An 18911-nucleotide genomic window follows, 5' to 3' on the forward strand; every position below is an offset into this window, starting at 1 on the left:
TACGGATTTTATAAAAAAATAATGCTTTTTACTTCTACGTGGGCGCACCATGAGTTTTGAACTTGGGTTGTGGCTCCAAACAACCATGTGCCCTACCACTACACCACACCATCACTTGGTGTTTACTTTTGCAAGAAAAAATTTATTTATGTCACATTTGGACGTTTTTCCTTGTTGATGGATTTCTTTCATTTTCAGGTGGATTTTTCACTCGTTGGTTCTAAACTTGCATTCTTTCACCATAAATGTGCTTCGGATCTCACGCTATTATCTCGGAACCATCGGATTTCTTCACTTGGCCTTGTAAACCGGGTCAGATCATCGAATCTCGCTAAAGTCTGGATCCAAGTACCCTTTCTAGTATTCGTTATCGGGTTCACTCTACTGGCCCGCAAGCCTCAAAATCACATTTAATATTTCATAAACCATATTATTTCACATAAACACACATTTTTATTTTATTGAAAATTTCTTAAAATTCATGGGTTTTACACCAACAGAAGTAGAGAAGGGGATAGGGAGATCAGAGGTGGTTGGTGACAATAGGAATACCCAACAAAGGGGCAAGGGGGGTTAGGGTGCCTGACGGGAGGGTGTCAACGCTAGCAGAGAGAACACGAGGGGGGGGGGGGGGGAGATAAAGAGAAGAAGAGGAAGGGGGGCGGCGACGTTGTCGTCGGTGTCTTTCTGCCACAGGCCATGGGTGGTCACTGAGGTGGATGCTAGCAAACACATAGAGAAGGGAGTGACAGGGCATGTCAGTAGAGGGGTGGCTCATCGGAGCTCCGGTGAGGGATGTTGCGGGTGAAGGTCGTTGGCATGATCGCTGGTGGCTGCAGAGAAAGGGGAGGAGACGAAAGTCGGAGAGACATAAGGGAGGAGAGAGAGAAAGAAAGAGGCGAAAGTTTTACCCCTCGCCCCTCTCAGCATGCATCTTTTAAAGACGCAAGCTGGATTATTCGAGAACCCGGGCCTCAAGGCGGGTCCGGGCCGGGTCTGGATCCAATCCAGGTCTGCCACCACAGAATGACCTCGGATGCGTGTCCGAAAAATGTCCGATACATTTTTTTTTTGCTTCACATGATGCGTACGCCTTAGAAGCGAAGCGTGCCTCGACGCGAGGCATGAGCTTCACCCATGTGAAGTGTGCACTTTAAGCCTGCAAACACCTCCCTACACTACCTCGGTTCCTTGAGTTTGTGTTTCGCCTCTGAGGCATATGCTTCAGGTACTGCTGGTTTCATAAAATATCTCATTAAAATGAGACACACAACAACTGGTTCTAAGATCGACAACTTAGTTAGGGAAGGTTGGATCATGGCCTCGCCGTGCACCGTGCTCTCGCACCGCATCATTGTTCATCACTTGTGCCCTATGAAACGGGGTCAAAACTCTTGCAAACCGTTAAGCAAACTCACACAACATACATCATGATAAGTAATCAAAACATCTATCATAACATGCGTCAGGGCAGTCATATCATCATGTAGTTTTGACATTATATCAAGTAAACAATATGAGTAACATGATCATAGTTTCAATTACACAATTTCAATATCAATAACATGATCATAATCTCAATTATACAATAACAATATAAATAATATGATCATAATCTCAAATATGCAATAACATGATTATAGCTTAAAATTATAAATATTCAATGAATCACAACTAACTGTGTTAGTAAGTTAGCATGGTCAGTATTATTATGTTTTGATAGTCTTTACTCCTCTAGGTATACAGAGACATTTGTCATCGTACCACAAGAGCAAACTATGGTGTTCATTATGCAAAATATATTTTTGTAGTCGCATCTTAGTGACGAGATAAACCAACCCAAGCTTGTGGTCTCCAAAGGATCGAGAGATATTCAATGCAAGGGCAAATCCTGGATTGCAATCCCTATCACTGCAGCAACTGAGGCCTACCATTTTTTTGGTGACCCTGACCTCCCTAACTCTGAGTGATGGAGGTCTAAGGACGTCTTTTCTATTTATTTTTCAAGTCGATATGATATCTAGCTAAAACCTACATGTGACATTTGTCACTTGGGGTTATACCGTTTCACCCTCTCTCTGGTGGACCAAGGTGTGAATGGGTGACATGAGCAGCTTCATTTTCATTATGGATAGTTAGTAGTCATGCTCTCATTTCATAAGATAGTTAGGCTCAATAGCCTCTATACTCCCCTTAGGGAAGTATGACATGACAAGGTCTTGCCCAGTCTAAATCACGTGCTCCCAAGTGAGCACCTTACCTGTGAAGGCGATGACAAAGATCTTAAATGTGTGGTTGTTTGCATATGTAGTAAGACTTTGTCTCACGATGTAGGGTCACAACCCACCCAAACTTTCGTTAGATCCTTAATGCATTTCACAATTAGTTTATGTCACCCAAAAGTCAAATGATGTTCATTATGCTTTAATGCATCATATCATATTATAATAATTCAGATGCAAATAAATGTACTTCTTTCAAGTATTATGCATATCATTTTGTGAAGGCACCATAGCCAATTTTATGAGGCAATAATCTTATATGAAAAATATAAACATTATGGTCAGAGGCTTTTATGCAACATATACTACTTATGAATGCACATGTTATATATATTTTTCTTTTTCGCATAACCTTACAATTTCATAGGTAATTTAGCACACTATAACACAAGTGTTATCATATGACACTTGGCCCATGTATAGACATTATAACTCAATATATTGATGTCAAGCATAAGTATATTTGTTCTATGTCAAAGTGCATTTGTCATATTCATGAGCATAGATAAATATGATTCCTGCGAGTTTTTGTCATATGGCAAATTTCATAAGCATAGTTAGTGCAATGTCACCTAGCCTTTATCATAAGCATGTAAAAGTACTGGGCATGCATCTTGTATAAGCATAGACCGGCGAGTTCTTTCAAGTTGCATTGTCTCAAGTATATGTATAGACATGTGTAAGCCTTTTTATGTGCAACATCATCTTGCACTAGTTGGAATCATATACATATTTAACTTTTGAATAATGCACGATTGTTTTAATCACACCCAAATGTGCATTCAATAAGAATTCTCTTTTTTGTATTATGTCGCTCTTTAAACACTTAATTTCGAAAGTGTATGAGCATCTAGTGATGTTATACTTATGTAGGGAAAGACTCAAGCTTTTGCATATAAGAAAATTTGTAAGGTAATTTGCTCTGTAAAACAATTTATATTGATTCCTCAAAACTGTTTCTTGATTTATAAATCTTTCCTTTTCTTCTTCATTTTCTTCTCTTTGTTTTTTCTTTTCTTTGTTTTGATTTTTCAAAGAATGAGTCAGTTGGTTGTTGGTCTGTCCAACTAGCATTGGGTTGGTCTGGATTAGACAACACCATGGTTTGAACCTTGGTTGGACTGAACCACTCGATCCAGCTGGCTCGGTGCAAAGTGCCCGAACTCAGTTTCGGGTGAGCTTGTGCCGACCCAAAATGACCCAGGTCTGAACCCGTGGTTGGTTCAAACCTGCATGGTTTGGGCGTGGTGCAAACCTGGTCTGGACCACACTGGGGTCTGGACTGGGTCTGTCTAGCCTCTATTCAAGCATGCGAGGGGTTTCCAAAACCCGTATATATCAAAATGCATTTGTTGTTTTGTTTTCAAAAGAAAAATCTTAACAAGATGAGAAGCATTGTGATGATTATGCATTTTACTTTTAAAACAATTCATTGCCAAATTAGGCAACTCATTTTCATCAAAAAGGTTAGAAATTTAAATAGTTAATTTTCAAGAAATCATTTTCCATTTTGTGAATTTCATCATATTCACACGAATTTCCATAAACCATTTGCATTTAGTGAATTCTATCACGTTTACATGGATTTTCAAGAAAGCATTTCCCTTTTTGTGAATTTTATCACATTCACTCAAATTTTTAAGAAATGCATTCCAATTTGTGAATCCTATCACATTCACATGGATCTTCAAGAAATCAATTCTCATTTAGTGAATTCTATTGCATTCACATGGATCTTCAAGAAATCAATTCTCATTTAGTGAATTTTATCACATTCATATGGATATTTGAGAAACTAATGCTAATTAGTGAATCTTATCTCATTCACCCAAATTTTTGAAAAATCAATTCCAATTTGTGAACTCTATCACATTCACATGATTTTTCAAGAAATCAAATTCCAATTTTCACATTCATATGGATATCCAACACTATGTAGTAAATATGATGTTTTCTTAAGTATGCTTAGAGAGAAATAGAAAATGTGAGATGCTTACAATTTTTAAGAGGGATGACTTCATAAAAACATAATTACTTTTTATGATTGATCATGGTTCATAAAATGAGGAAACACCATTAGAGTTGGTGCTCCTCCATTTCAACCATGAACCTTGCCAAAATCATGTGGGGTTCAAGAAGTATACGAAGAAAAAGAGATAATGATCATAATATATAACATGCAAATTCCTTCGCCATGTCCACATGTATTATGAAATACATGTTTATATGGTTTGAGGAGAGAAAGAAGATAAGAGAGAGAGAAGAGTTTGAATAAATATCAACATGCATAAAATATAGATCCACTTATATTGACTTGTGGTTGCAACTAGCTTGATCTACTTCACCTTGGAACCTTCAACTCATTAATGGTGTAGAGTAGAGTTCCTTAATGACACCCTAAATTACACTAAAGTGGAGAAGATGAGAAAAATGCAAACAACATGGGAGAGGAAGAAAACAAGAGAGAGAGAGAGAGAAGAGTTTGCAAACTCTTGAATGCCTTTCCTTTTCAACTTAGGGTGGTATTTATAGGTAAGAGGTAATGATTACCTCCAAGATGCGTGGCTTAGATCTTTTAGAAAGAATAGAGGGTTGAGATCTATCCAACTCAATTCTAAAAAAATTTCTCTCATGCATAACCCTTGACTTCCACATCATATGAAGACTTTTCTTAATATGAAAACCTATACCAAGCTAAGGATTCTAGCTTTTCAACTTCTTTTGTTTTACCTAGGATTTCTTTGAGATTCTTCTTGGGATTTAATGGATCTTAATTATATTGCAAATCACTATGTCATCATTAGCGAAAATCCCCCCCCCTGTTTGACCTTTTGTTTAGTTCTAATCCAACTATCTTAACTACCTAGTTACCTTTTTTATTATTAATTATTTTATTATTTGTTAATATTCTATTTAGGAACTTCAATTTATGATAATTTCACATTAGTTTTATTTTTCTTAAAATTTCATGTTGAGTCCTCATTTTTCTAAAATTTTATTTTAGTCTTTGTTTTTTTTTAATTTCATTTTAGTCTTTATTTTTTAAAATTTCTATTTTACTACTCTTTTTCTACATTAGATCTTCTAGTTTGATCTAATACAATTAGGTCAAAACTTTAATATATTTTTTATTAAGTAAAATCATAGCTTAAAAAGATATTAGCTACTCTGAGGTTAATTTAGACCTTGCTTTTAATCAATTTTGTAAATACTTACTGGTTTAATCTTTTTGGTTAATTAATACAAGAATTCTATATTCTAAAAGTATAAACAATATTAATTAACTAAGTTAAATATAGAAATCAATATTTTCATATTTTGATTTTTCATATTAAAATTTCTCTTTATTGTATTAAAATTTTTGAAAATTTGTGGGTCTTATATTGTACCTCTCTTAAAGGGGATTTTGTCTGCAAAATCTGATCACAAAACTATACAAATAGGTCAGGATATTTTTCTCTCATACTGATCTTGGGTTCCCATGTGCATTCCTTGATGCCATAGTGTTGCCAACGTATCTTAACCAACGATATCGTATTTGATTGTAGAATCTAATCTCGATGATCAATGATCTCTACCAATCGTTCAGACACAGTTAAATCCTCTTGTACCTCCATATCCTCATATATGATGATGTGGGATGGGTTGTAAATGTATTTTTGCAACATAGATACGGGAATAATGTTATGGATCTGGGCATACTATGGCGATAATTTCACATGGTATACTGCTTTACTGATCCATTCCAGAATTTTTGAATGGTTCAATGAATCTCAGACTGAATTTTTCCTTCTTGCTTAATCAAAATACTCTCTTAGTAGGAGATACTTTCACAAACACCATATCTCCTTCCTCAAAAGTGAGGTTTTGATGTCATCGGTCGGCGTAACTCTTCTGCTTGTCCTGGACAGCTTTCAATCTATCTCAAATCTTCTAAACTTGCTAAGTGTAGTGTTGTAAAACCGTTAGTGATTCGGTTGATCGCTCACCGATATCATTCCAGTAAGTTGGTGATATGCATGGCCTTCCATACAAAGCCTCGTATGGAGACATCCCAATATTTGTGTGATAGTTGTTGTTATACGCAAACTCTACCAAACTTAGATGCACATCTTAATCATTCTTTCAGTTGAGCATACAAGCTCGTAGCATGTCCTCCAAGATTTGAATCATCCTCTTTGACTGACCATTAGTTTGTGGGTGAAATGCAGTACCGAACTCAAGTTTCATACCTAATGCTTGTTGAAGTTGTCCCCAAAATTATGATATGAACCATGGATCATGGTCCGAGATGATCAAAATTGGTACCTTGTGTAATCTTATGATTTTCCTAACATACAAATCAGCCATACTCTTTAGAGGCTGATTGATCTTGATGGGTAGAAAGGGGGCAGACTTGGTGAGTCTGTTAACTATAACCCAAATTGCAGCATGCTTATTGCGGGTTTTTGGTAGACTTACCATAAAGTCCATGGTAATGTCGCCCCATTTCTATTAGAGAATCTCGATTCTCTACATTGTTCCTCTAGATTTTTGGTGCTCGATCTTAATATGCTAATAAGTCAATCATCTAGAGACATAAGTTGCTATTTTTTGCTTCATTTCATTCCACCAATATCTTCATTGCAAATCTTTGAACAACTTGTTACCTCAAGGATTGATGGTATATTTGGTCTTATGTGTTTCATTGAGAATTTGTTGTCTTAGTATAGGGTTATCTGGTATCTAGAGTCGTCCCTAAACCCTAGATTGGATTTACGAAAAAAAAATCTATTCTTTCTACAGAGAAAGTTGTGGTTAGGCCGACTCTACTAGTTATACAACTATATACCATTGGGATTGGAATTTGCAACATCCCAACACAAAGGGACTTGCACTAACTGCTCCTGCCATAAAGGTTGAGCCCCTGTTGGTACCAAGGAAGATCTAGTCAACTACGAATTACCTATGAATTTCTAAAATTATGTAAGAAAATTGAAAAACAACCAAAACTATACAAAAGGAGTACAATCTAGTCCATCTCAAAAACTGAAGTTCTTATACTGTGGTGATCCTCTGCCTACTCCTATGGATCTGAAAAAGTAAAAAAAAAAATAGATGTGAGACACATCATGTTCCAGTATGATTTTGCAGACCCTTAATAGGTCTTTAGAATGTCAATCACATGATTATAAAACTAAAGTAGGTTACTTACCAATTTACGTAAATATAAATCATCTTAGGATAATTTAAAATGTAATACACATAATTTTATGCATAAACCTTAACACACAAGTCACACATATCTTTATGTGTGATCTATACAAATTTTACACATTTTAAACATAGATCAAAGCACACATGCACACATACAACAATACATGCATATTAAACAACTCGGTAGCCTGCGCATACTCTTATGTACAATTAATCGAGTATACAATTATGCAAATTTTATCTTCTATTTTTTAAGTTCAACTAGCAAAATAAAACACTTCAAACATTCTAGATTACCAGGTTGTCTAGTAGATGGGGTCAATCTTTCTTATTTCTATCCCAAAGGAACAAGGCATCAATGGTATCACACATTTTAGACCAATTTCACTACTAAATACTACCCAAAATTGCTCACTAAGGTTTCTAGCAATAGACTTAAAAGAGTTCTTCCATAAATTATTTTTCCAACACAGTGCTTTTCTATAGAGTAGAAGATTACATGATTGTGTGATATTGGCACATGAGGCTATTCATTCTATTTGCGCTTCAAAGCAAAAAGCTTTCCTTGTCAAGATTGACTTGTCTAAGGCATTTGACTCCATCAAATGATGGTTCATATTAAGATGCTTGGAGCAATCAGAATTTAGGGAAAAATAGACGTCGGTAAGAGTCATTCTCTTATCAGTTTTTATAGCCATGTACATCAATAGTGAAAGGGGTGAATTTTTTAAACCAATAAGAGGTCTTAGGCAAGGGAATCCATTGTCTCCTATTTATCTTGGCTATGTAGGGGGTTTCTTGGCTCATGAATGAAGCATGTGAACAAGGTTTGTTTAAAGACATTAAGTTTCTTGGCCTTTCAATTTTTTCACATCTCCTCTTTGCATATCATATCCTTATATTTGATGAAGCTTCCAAGGAAACTCTCAAATCCCTTTTGTTGGCCCACAGATGTTTTTCAGAGTTGATAAAATTACAAATAAACATGCTGAAGAGTAAGGTCATAACTTTTAATGATAATAGTGGGGCTCTGGATGACTTTGCTTCTTATGTGATTGAGTGTAGCAAAATGAGCTTACCTCTTAAATATTTGAGCATTCCAATGCATAGAGGTGTGTTTAGGGATCAATATTGGGCATGAGTGGAGGATAGGGTGACGAAAGATTGGACATGTGTTTGGCAAAACTTTTTTTCTCTTGCAGGCAGATCACTTTGGTGAAGCATTACTAGCTACAATTGCACAACACCTTATGATTGTTTTTGTAATGCCTAAGAAAATGGTCAAAATATTGCGAAAAAGCTTTCAAAAATTCTTATGAGCAGATAGGAAGGAGGGAACCTCTTGTAGCTTGGTGAGTTGGCAAACTATTTTATTCCCCATAAAAACTAGAGGTTTGGGCATTGGAGACCTCCATCGGGTTAATATGGATTTTTGCATGATGGCCAAGTGTCTTAAAGTATGGTTTAAATAGGCAGCCATGGCAATGAGTCCAGGACACAAGATGGAAGAACAAATCAAGGTTTTGTAAGGGCATTTTAACAACTTTGCTGATTTTTTGGAATTCATTAAGGTAGACATGGGAGATGGGTGTTCTACATGTTTTTGGTGGGATGTTTGGGTGGAGGATCAAGCATTGAGGGTTCATTTTCTAAGCCTATTTTGTATGCTAGCTAGAATGAACCATTCTATTGCCACTATATGGTTGGACAATAAGAATTACTGTTTTGATTTTTGTAGATCTCCTACAATAGAGGCTATTTGTGAACACCAATCCTTTCTTTCTCTTTCTTCACAAATTTATCTTAGGGAGTGGGATGATAGAATCACTTGGATGCTTTCCTCCAATGGACAATTTTCAGAAATGTCATGGTAGCATTATGTTAAAATGTGGTATGTTTCCTACATAATTAGGGGGCCCTTTGGGGTAAGGGTCGTCATGCGCAAGGCTCTACCTTTGCATGGTTAATTTTGCAAGACAATGTTAAAACATATTTGTTTTTTAAATCAAAGGGTTTTCATTTAGCTAGCAAATGTTGGATGTGTGGTTGAAGTGACGAGACAATTAACCACTTATTTATAGACTGCAAATCAATGATAGATTTATATATTTTTGTGTGGGGGGAGTTGGACCAACAAATCAACACTAATTCCTCTTTAGGGATCTAATTATGGCAAAGGAATTCCTTCAAAAAGGATAAAAATGAGTTTTTGTGAGGCGTTGTTGGTTGGTTATCGCTTGGAGGTTTGTTGGCTAGAGTGGAATGAAAGAACTTTTAACAGATGCTTCAAACAAATTAGAGTTGTTCTTGATATGATCAAGTGGGAGCTAGTCATTGTTGGTCGGTTATCACTTGGAGGTCTATGTTGTATGCTCAAATGGCTGAACTCGGATCTAATCTGGATTGACTTACCAGGTTTTGGACATCCATGAATATGGAGATTTATCAGTTTATCTAGGGATGGCAGTGGATTGGGGGGAAGTGGTGATTTGTCTAAACCCACCCCGTTTGGGGTGGCGATAGAGGGCATGAAACGGGGATGGAGGTGAAAATAAAAACCCATGCAGGGATAGAAGCAGGGATGAACTTACACTTTTCTTCGCCCTACCCCATCTCAGATCTTCGTTAGTAAAATGATTAAAATACCCTTAGTTATTTAATAAAATTATTTATATTCTTAATACTAGATTTCTAACCCTAAAGACTAAAATGGCCCTTCCAACTTCTTTAGTTTTCCTTCCTCTCCTTCTTTAGGTCACCACGGTCAACCCTTTCAGCCTCCTCTCGAGACTCCTCATGCTGCTCTGCGTGACAATTTGACCCTCTCCACAACTCCGCCTCTCCTTCTCCTCCTTGTAACGAATGCAACGGTAAGAGACAAGGATGATAAATTTGGTGAAATGCGGGAATGCGAACAAGGATGAGGATAGGGACGGAGATGGGGACGGTATATTTGAGACGGAGGGGGGGGGGGTCCAAAGTCCCTCCGTCACGAGGACGGAGGTCACTATTTAGGTTTATCTTTAGCCTTTCAATTATACTATTTTGTTTTTGGCATGAGGGTGACATCTTGTCCCCTTCGCATGTATTGTAAATTTCTGTTATAATGCAATGAATTGAATGTTTTCTTTCAAAAAAAAGTTTTGTGGCAAAAGGTATTACTTAGGAATTGAGATGAGGTGCCATGTAATTTCACACTTAAAGTGTGTTGCTGCACCTGATCACCCACCGTTTACTGTTGGGCCTCACATCTACAGTATGTACCCCAAGGATGGAGGGTGATCAGGTGCACCAGCAAACTAAAATTGTGCAACCACATTGAACCTGATCTCAAGTCTGGCCTCGATGTGGAGCATTTTTAAACGGGCAATCATATTGAGGCCAGACTTGAGATCAGGTGCAACGTGATTGCACACTTTAAGTGACCAACCATCTGCTGTTGGGCCACAGATGACTTTGTATCCAAAAAGACGGTGGGTGATCAGCTGCAAACTCAAAGTGTGCAATCACATTACACTTGTTCCTCTTGACGCCCACCCAAGTTGAACACGCTGAGGTGATCACTGCATCTGTATGGATGAGAGAAAACGAAAAAAAAAACGAAAAAGAAACCAAAAAGAAAAAGTCTTCAAAAGTAAACTTAGCATTTAGCACGAGCCGTATACGTTCTAAAAAAGAAAAAGCCACTTTCACCTTCTCCAGACAATGTCGGTAGTCAAATGCGTCTGTTCCCAATCTTCTTGTTGAAAGTTTGAAACTTCAAATGTCTGCAAGCTCTCTCTCTCTCTCTCTCTCTCTCTCTCTCTCTCTCTCTCTCTTTAAGTACACAACTTATCTGCATCTCTACATGAACTGCGAAAGTTAGCCTTTGGAGTCCTAACCCACTGGAGATGGAAATCATGCAACTTCTGAACCTATCCCTCATTTGCTTCCTCCTTTCCATTTGTGTTGTAGCCCTTCATAGGTGTTGGATTCGTCCAGTGATGCTGAAAAGAAGGCTTGAGAAGAGTGGATTCCAAGGGCCATCACCCTTATTTCCTCTTGGAAATATTTTAGATATGAGGAAGCTTGCCAGTAGTGGAGGTTGCGAGACTCCATGCATTACTCATGACATCCATTCCTTGGTTTTCCCCAACTTTGCACAATGGAGGAGAAGATATGGTAAGTTCAATGATGAGCTCACCTCGCTGGGGGGAGGGCCCATTGAGTGACCCGGTTCTCGGTGAGGGTTCCTCATCATAAAAAAAATGACGAGTAGCTCACATGAGCACGACTCAGGATTAAGTGCAATTACATTGCACAAATGCAATATGCTGCTGCACATGATCACCACCAATCTGCTGTTGTACAGCCTGTTGGAGTGGAGCCCAATAGCAAATGAATGGTGATCAGGTGCAGCAGCACATTGCATTTGTGCAATGTGATTGCACTTGATCCCAACACCATGAGCACCATAGAGAGAGGATTTTTTTTTGTGTGTACAATTATTCTCGAGGCCATTTTTTCCATGAAAAGTCCCATTGTTATTCTAACAGAAAACTATTTGCATGAACTTTGTCACAAATTATTCATTAATACACACTAGAAATAAATAAATAACGACCTTTCCACGAAGAAAATGTAAGCCATGCTATTGTCGATGCCATCATGTATCAGCACAAGTCTCTCTCTCTCTCTCTCAAGTTCCAAAATTTGTGGTCCTTTTTTGCAGGGAAAATATTTTTGTACTGGATAGGCACAGTACCAATTTTGTACGTGGCTGAGCCAGAGTTCATAAAACACATGATGTCATCCAAGGAGAGCAAGAGCTCATGGGGTAAGCCACACGTGTTTAGGAAGGATAGGAAAGCCTTGTTTGGGAAGGGGTTGCTTATGCTCGAGGGAGATGATTGGTCTGACCGCAGGCACACCATTTCTCCTGCTTTCTTTCCCGCCAACCTCAAGGTATATCTGTTACTGTTAATCATTATTTGTTTGTACAACTTGGATGACATCAATTCTTAATCATTATTTGATTTTGCCATGGGAGCCAATAGGCACGGGATTCAGATCAGATCATTTGTCAAATAAGAGCAATTATCATCTAACAATCCTGACAGCCCAAATGAACTCCAAAATCGTTCCAGATAGACAACCTTGGGATCAGGTGATATAGAAAATCACAATCACTAGTGATGATTTTTTCAATATCAACCACAAATCATGGTGGGATGGAGGACCACCATGGAGTGCCCCTTTGAGTCCGTCCCACCAGCCAATCTTGGTGGCACAGAATGCCCTCGTCACAGGCATGTGGTGGTGGTCGTTATTGAAAATCACCACTAGTGGTCATTTTCCATATCACTTGATCTCAACCCAGATGGACCCTGCCAAATGGCGCAAACGTAGCTGTGTAAGCTGCATAAAGGAAGCACCTTTTGGGTTAACTTTTTGCTCTCTCTCTCAAGGGGAAGGCAGCCAGAACTGTTCTTCATTTTTTTTTGGATGAAGAGGATTTTCTTGATTGAAAATCTTTTTGAAACTTGCATGTCTTTTGAAAAATATGGGATTCCTCTTTACAAGTTGAGATCAGGAGTTCTACTTCCATTAGACGATAGCTCCAACAAGACCAAGCTATTCTTATTTCTTGATAGCTTTTATTTTAATGAGGATAATGTATTGGCAAAAATGTTAGACCGAATAAGCTATCATATCTCATTTAAGTTGGGCTAGCTTGTTCCTAGAGTTTCATACATTGGGACTCTATGTTCGTAATGACATCATGCTTGCTTTTGGTACTCCAAAAAAACAAAGGATCTAGGGAATGTCTTGCCCTACAAAAACAGTAAAATCCCTTCTTCATTCTAATTTTGACTCATTGATTCGTGCATCGTTAAGATGCTAAGATGAGGTATCTCTTTCAAGGAGGAAATGGTGATTCGACTTCTCCTGGGGGTAATAGGGTACTATGAAAGAAAAGATGACCATGAATTATCAATAAACTAAGAATTGATTCTTCTTGGGTCGATGCCCGAGCGATCTGAACAGACTATAAATTCGTTAGTGATATATCTTATTGGTGATAGTGATGATATCGATGATTACCTTGATACAGAGTTGATTCTGACTCTCCCACTGCAGCCGTTGCTTTTCTTTCTATTACTTTGAAAGTAGCTGCTTTAGCTTTAACCACTTAAATTTTCTATATTCCTTTATATTTCTTATCAAACGAATACTTATTAGGTATTGTACAAAGTATTTGAAATATGGAAAAGAAGTACCATTCGGGTAATATTTTTGAAGGAATTGCAAATGGATCTGTCGGTTATATATATATATATATATAAAGAGATAAACTAGAATATGTAAACTAGTATGAACTGAGATTTTTATAGAGTTTTCGTGCAAATCCAACCCTGCATATGCATTCGATGTGGTCCATTTTCTTGGAATTGACTATTGGATCATCACAATCTAATGATCTAAGAGTCTGTTTCTATAAAGCCAAGCATCTAGATCGCATTTGGTGAAATTTTTGAAACAAATAAAAAACCCTATGAAAACCTTCATACATACCAGTTTACATATTCCAGCAACCATATATATATATATATATATATATATATATATATATATATAAGAAAACCCATAAGAATGGATAGGCAAAACGTTGGATGCACATCAAATGTGCATTATGCATTTATCCACGATGATTAATGGTGGTTGCGATTGCCGCTAATTGTCATTTTTTCACTTAAAAAGACATCTGGCGCTGATCTATGCAAGATTAGTGGCAGACGTTTGTCCAATAACAATTTGCAATTGATTGAGTGAATAATGTTAAAGCCATTTTTTATATGCTTTAGATTTTAAGGGTTTTGTATTTTAATCCTTATTTTTGCATTTTATTGAATGAATGATGTTAAATTAATTTTTTTTATATGTTTTAAATTTTAAGAGTTTTATATTTTAATTTTTACTTTTAAAATTTATTGAGTCAATGTATTCAAAATCAGTTTTTTTTAGGGATGTTTAGATTTTAGGGGTTTTGTATTTTAATAACTATTTTGTAATTTATTGACTGAATGCATGTTAAATTCAATTTTTTTATACTTAAAATATGATTTTTTATCCAATTACACAAATTTTAAACATGTCCTAGTGTTCGTGATGATGAGTCAAACACGGGACACATGAATAGTAGTGTTCTACCATGGTCAATTCAAACACTGAACATACACACCTTGTTACTATTCTGATCAGGGTCAAAACAAAATTGGACAAAAAATTTGCTCGTCCATTGTTACAGGTTACTCTATATATATAAACGAATTAATCCATGAGCATAGGATGAACTCATATTTTCACTAATTATTTTTTTTTATAAATTCTGTCCATATAGATGTGTTATACACAGTTGAATTAACCAGGAATGGCCTTTGAATTGTACAATCTGGGCACAGGTAAAATGGTTTTTTAACTGTTGAAAAAAATTGAAATGCGCAAACCAAGGGTCAGTTCCAAGCAAATAGAGCATGTCGAGCACATCTATATATATATATATATATATATATATATATATATATATATATATATATATATATATATATATATATATATATATATATATATAGTCAAATGACTGGAAAACAGTGTCTAACATCAGTGTATTTGGGGAATGCACACCCACTCGTTTTTCTACACACAAACCTGCTTACGTGTCAGAATCATCTTGGGGTTTGCTCTAAATCAAGGATATCAGACATTGAATTGTTTGGCTCAACAATGGCGTCTTTTATCATGAACTTGGTCTGCTAGTTGAAATGAAGTCAGGAACTTGGTGACGTTTCACATGAATATGCAGCACGTCTAAGTAGACCATGCAAGTTCTTTCTGAAACATTTAGAAGCTTTCGACTCTTGAAACTTGGTCATGCTAATATCACCAAGTTGACGGCACGTCACAAGTTCAAAACTCATGGATGGTGTCCCTTGATGCAAGGTAGAAGCTGGGTGTATTCCCCGGTGGGCAGGGAAAACCTGAAGGGTTTTATCAATCGGATGCCAGCTAATGTGCGGTCGCTGATAGAGGTCTTTCCCTTGAATTTTACATAAAAAAGAAAATCAATATAATTTGGAGTTCATACATCTTGGCATGCTTCATTTTTTTTCTCGCCAAACATATCATTGATTACCTTCTCGGACCACTTCAAGTTCCATAACATTGTTTTTTATACGCAGAACATGGCAAGTTTATTGGTGGACTCAACACGCAATATGTTGAATAAATGGAGAAGCCAAATGAAGGATGGCAGTGCTGAGATCTATGTTGATAGGGATCTCATAAGGACTACAGCTGATATGACAGCTAAATTCAGCTTTGGTCTGAGCTACCAAGATGTAAAAGAAGTGTTTGAGAAGATCAGCTTGCTGCAAAGTGTACTTTTTAAACATCAGAGGCTGGTTGGTGTCCCTTTCGGCAATGCATTCAACCTCACGCAGTTCATGAGGATCAAAAAACTAGAGAAGGAGATAGACACGCTTATTCTGTCCGTTGTAAGGGCACCAAGGGTTGGAGTACCCAGCCATCACCGGCACCTGCTGAGCCTTCTGCTTGAGAAGAAAGAGTCTGACTTGCAGCACGGAGGGAAGCAGCTCTCGGACCAAGATGTGGTGGATGAATGCAAGACATTTATCTTCAGTGGGCATGAAACAACTGCACTGGCACTCTCGTGGACCATGTTCCTCTTGGCCTTGCATCCAGAGTGGCAACACTTGCTCAGGGAAGAGGTTGCAGAAATAACTGGAGGGCAGCCTATTGATGCCAACATGCTCCCTCAGCTTAAAAAGGTAGTCTCTCTCTCTCTCTCTCTCTCTCTCTCTCTCTCTCTCTCTCTCTCTATATATATATATATATATATATATATATATATATATATATATATATATATATATATAGGAACATGAGCAAATGAAAGGTGAATAACTCCTTATATGCTTGCAGATGACATGGGTGATGAATGAGGCACTCAGGCTCTACTCACCAGGCCCCAATGCACAAAGAGAAGCTAAGGAAGACATACAAGTAGGGGAACTCTTGGTGCCCAAAGGAACAAATATCTGGGTGGACATTGTAGGTATGAACCATGACCCAACCCTATGGGGCGAGGATGTCAATCAGTTCAAGCCAGAAAGGTTTGACGGTCGACCATTGGCATCCAAGCATAGATTGGGCTTCATACCTTTTGGATTTGGAATGAGGACGTGTGTGGGCCAAAACCTGTCTAAGATGGAATACAAATTTGTCCTATCCATGATCCTCACTGGGTTTTCATGGTCTCTATCACCAAATTATTATCACTCTCCAGCAATTATGCTCTCCTTGAGGCCTTCATTTGGGATTCCTTTGATTCTTAGATCGTTGTCTAACCGAGACAGCTTTTAAGTTCATTATCAGCTGCTTTGCACGGCCATGTGTGTGCCATCTAAAATATGACCAAGTTAATAAAATGCAGTGTTTTAGATAGTGATTGCTGGATGGTGTTCATGATCTGTTCTATTAATGAAGACAATAGAGCTCACAAACTGTCATTTGTTTTTCTGCTTCCAAATGAATCTTAAGTGCGACAATGGTAGTTATGTCGCTATACAATTTTATGTATTTATCATTGTTTTATGCTTTTCTTCATCATGCTGTATTAGACATAGGGTGTTTCTGCCATTTATATTTGAGAGATCAAAGCAATTGCTTTTGATATGTACTTAATTATTTCATCTAAACGAACAATGTAATTGGTTTTGATAGCTATTGTTCCTCCTGGATTTTGACTTTCTTGCATCTGATAAAGCATTGAACTTTCCATTAGATTGTTCTTTGCAACGGCGTAGGGTTGGTCCTTCTTTGTCATCTTCTAGAAAAGGACTCGCCCTCAAGTCTTGATCCTTTAATGATTCCATGTACTGCAAATTAAGCCATAAAAACATCTCTCCCTTTCCACACGATACACACACACATGATGGAGACAGATCTCATGGGTTTGAAGCTGACCTGATTAGGCAGGTTTTCAGTGGAATTTAAAAACCAATAGTCTATAAATTCCCAAAAAATCAAAACTCAGGTTTTTACATTAAAATAACTCAATCTAAAGCGACTGGCATAGAGGGTCGAAAAACAATGCGAAAGGACGTGGGCAGCTGCTCTGGTGTCGCTCGACGGTAAGCCTCCAAGACCTCGATCGTAGACCTGCAGCATGCTGGAAGCCTGCAGTGGCAGCCACTGACCATCATCTATCGCTAGCTGGTTACAATGGAACAAAGGAAAATCAAGGTGCACTTTCATACGGAAGCAGATCAGGTCATGCTGAACATGAGCTTTTTGCTCATGCCAACATCGTGGCCGTCTGTTTGCATTTTGGATGAATGCCACGTAGCATATAACTGTTCTGTTAAACTTTTTTAACTTTTCAAAATACAAAACAGACGGCCACGATGTTGGCAGGAGTAAAAAAGCTCATGTTCAGCATGACCTGATCAAATTCCCTTTCATACAACGGAGCAAAAAGGCCGAGCATTGGGAGCAACTAAGTAACCTAATATACATATATATATATATATATATATATATATATATATATATATATATATATATATATATATATATATATATATATATATATATATATATATATATATATATATATATATATATATATATATATATGTATATATATTACTTTCACGAGCACGTAAGTGTACTTAGAAAAGGCGGCCTTATGCAATCACACGAATTTCAGTTAGGGCAAGAGGTGTGGACTTGTCGAGGTGTTTCACCAAATGCATGGTGAACATTACTTAAACATGAAATGGTATTTCTAATCACACAACAACTTTGTATTCTTACAGTCAGATTTTTTCTTCTTCAGGGTTTCTTAACAGTCAAAATGTGCAAGCATGATATTCAGATATGATATTTAAAAATCAAATCAAATGACTGCATACAGTATTGGGAAATGCTGAACCATATTTCAAACTTCAAAATGCGTTCACAATTCTGATTTCAAGGTAATTCAATACACTTACATAAAACTAGTCAACAGAAAAATTCAAACACAAATCGGTGAGCCAAAGAATATAAATTCATGCTGATTATATGGAATGCAACTAGTATTTAGAAAATTAATTCATCCATTCAATGAAAACCACATTCACAAACTCAGATAAAGAATCACTTCAGCCCAACAAAAAAAATGCTAAACAAGAATTGAAAACAATGATTTTTCCAGCAATAAGGTGATGATGAAAAAAGCATAGGGAGGGGCACCAGGAAGGAGTGATAATGATACTCAAAACCCCTAGGGGTTTAAGCAAAACAGTGGGGGAGGGGTGAGGTGTCAAACCAACACACGTACACACACAGCAGGGGGGTCAATTCTTATGGGTAGGGAGTCGACTCTCG

The 18911-nt window shown here is 37.1% G+C and overlaps 1 protein-coding gene across 1 annotated transcript; it reads left to right on the forward strand.

Annotated features, from left to right (window-relative positions):
* Positions 1-11330: 11330 nt before the first annotated feature.
* Positions 11331-17256, forward strand: LOC149820328 (cytokinin hydroxylase-like). The gene is made up of 4 exons (XM_089983034.1): positions 11331-11639; positions 12190-12422; positions 15698-16306; positions 16461-17256. Exons 1-4 carry the CDS (start codon positions 11369-11371, stop codon positions 16899-16901), a joined length of 1554 nt encoding a protein of 517 aa, XP_089839160.1. The 5' UTR covers positions 11331-11368; the 3' UTR covers positions 16902-17256.
* Positions 17257-18911: the final 1655 nt, after the last annotated feature.

The sequence above is a fragment of the Nuphar pumila genome, chromosome 12 (genome assembly GCF_984573655.1).
Source record: "Nuphar pumila chromosome 12, dmNupPumi1.hap1.1, whole genome shotgun sequence".
NCBI classification, from domain to species: Eukaryota; Viridiplantae; Streptophyta; class Magnoliopsida; order Nymphaeales; family Nymphaeaceae; genus Nuphar; species Nuphar pumila.

Bases quoted from the DNA above. Each gene is read 5' to 3' on its own strand.
- LOC149820328 (XM_089983034.1), top strand. From the start codon at position 11,369: ATGGAAATCATGCAACTTCTGAACCTATCCCTCATTTGCTTCCTCCTT. The intron at 12,423-15,697 runs GTATATCTGTTA...TTTTATACGCAG, and splicing joins TCTTTCCCGCCAACCTCAAG to AACATGGCAAGTTTATTGGT. The intron at 16,307-16,460 runs GTAGTCTCTCTC...ATATGCTTGCAG, and splicing joins TGCTCCCTCAGCTTAAAAAG to ATGACATGGGTGATGAATGA.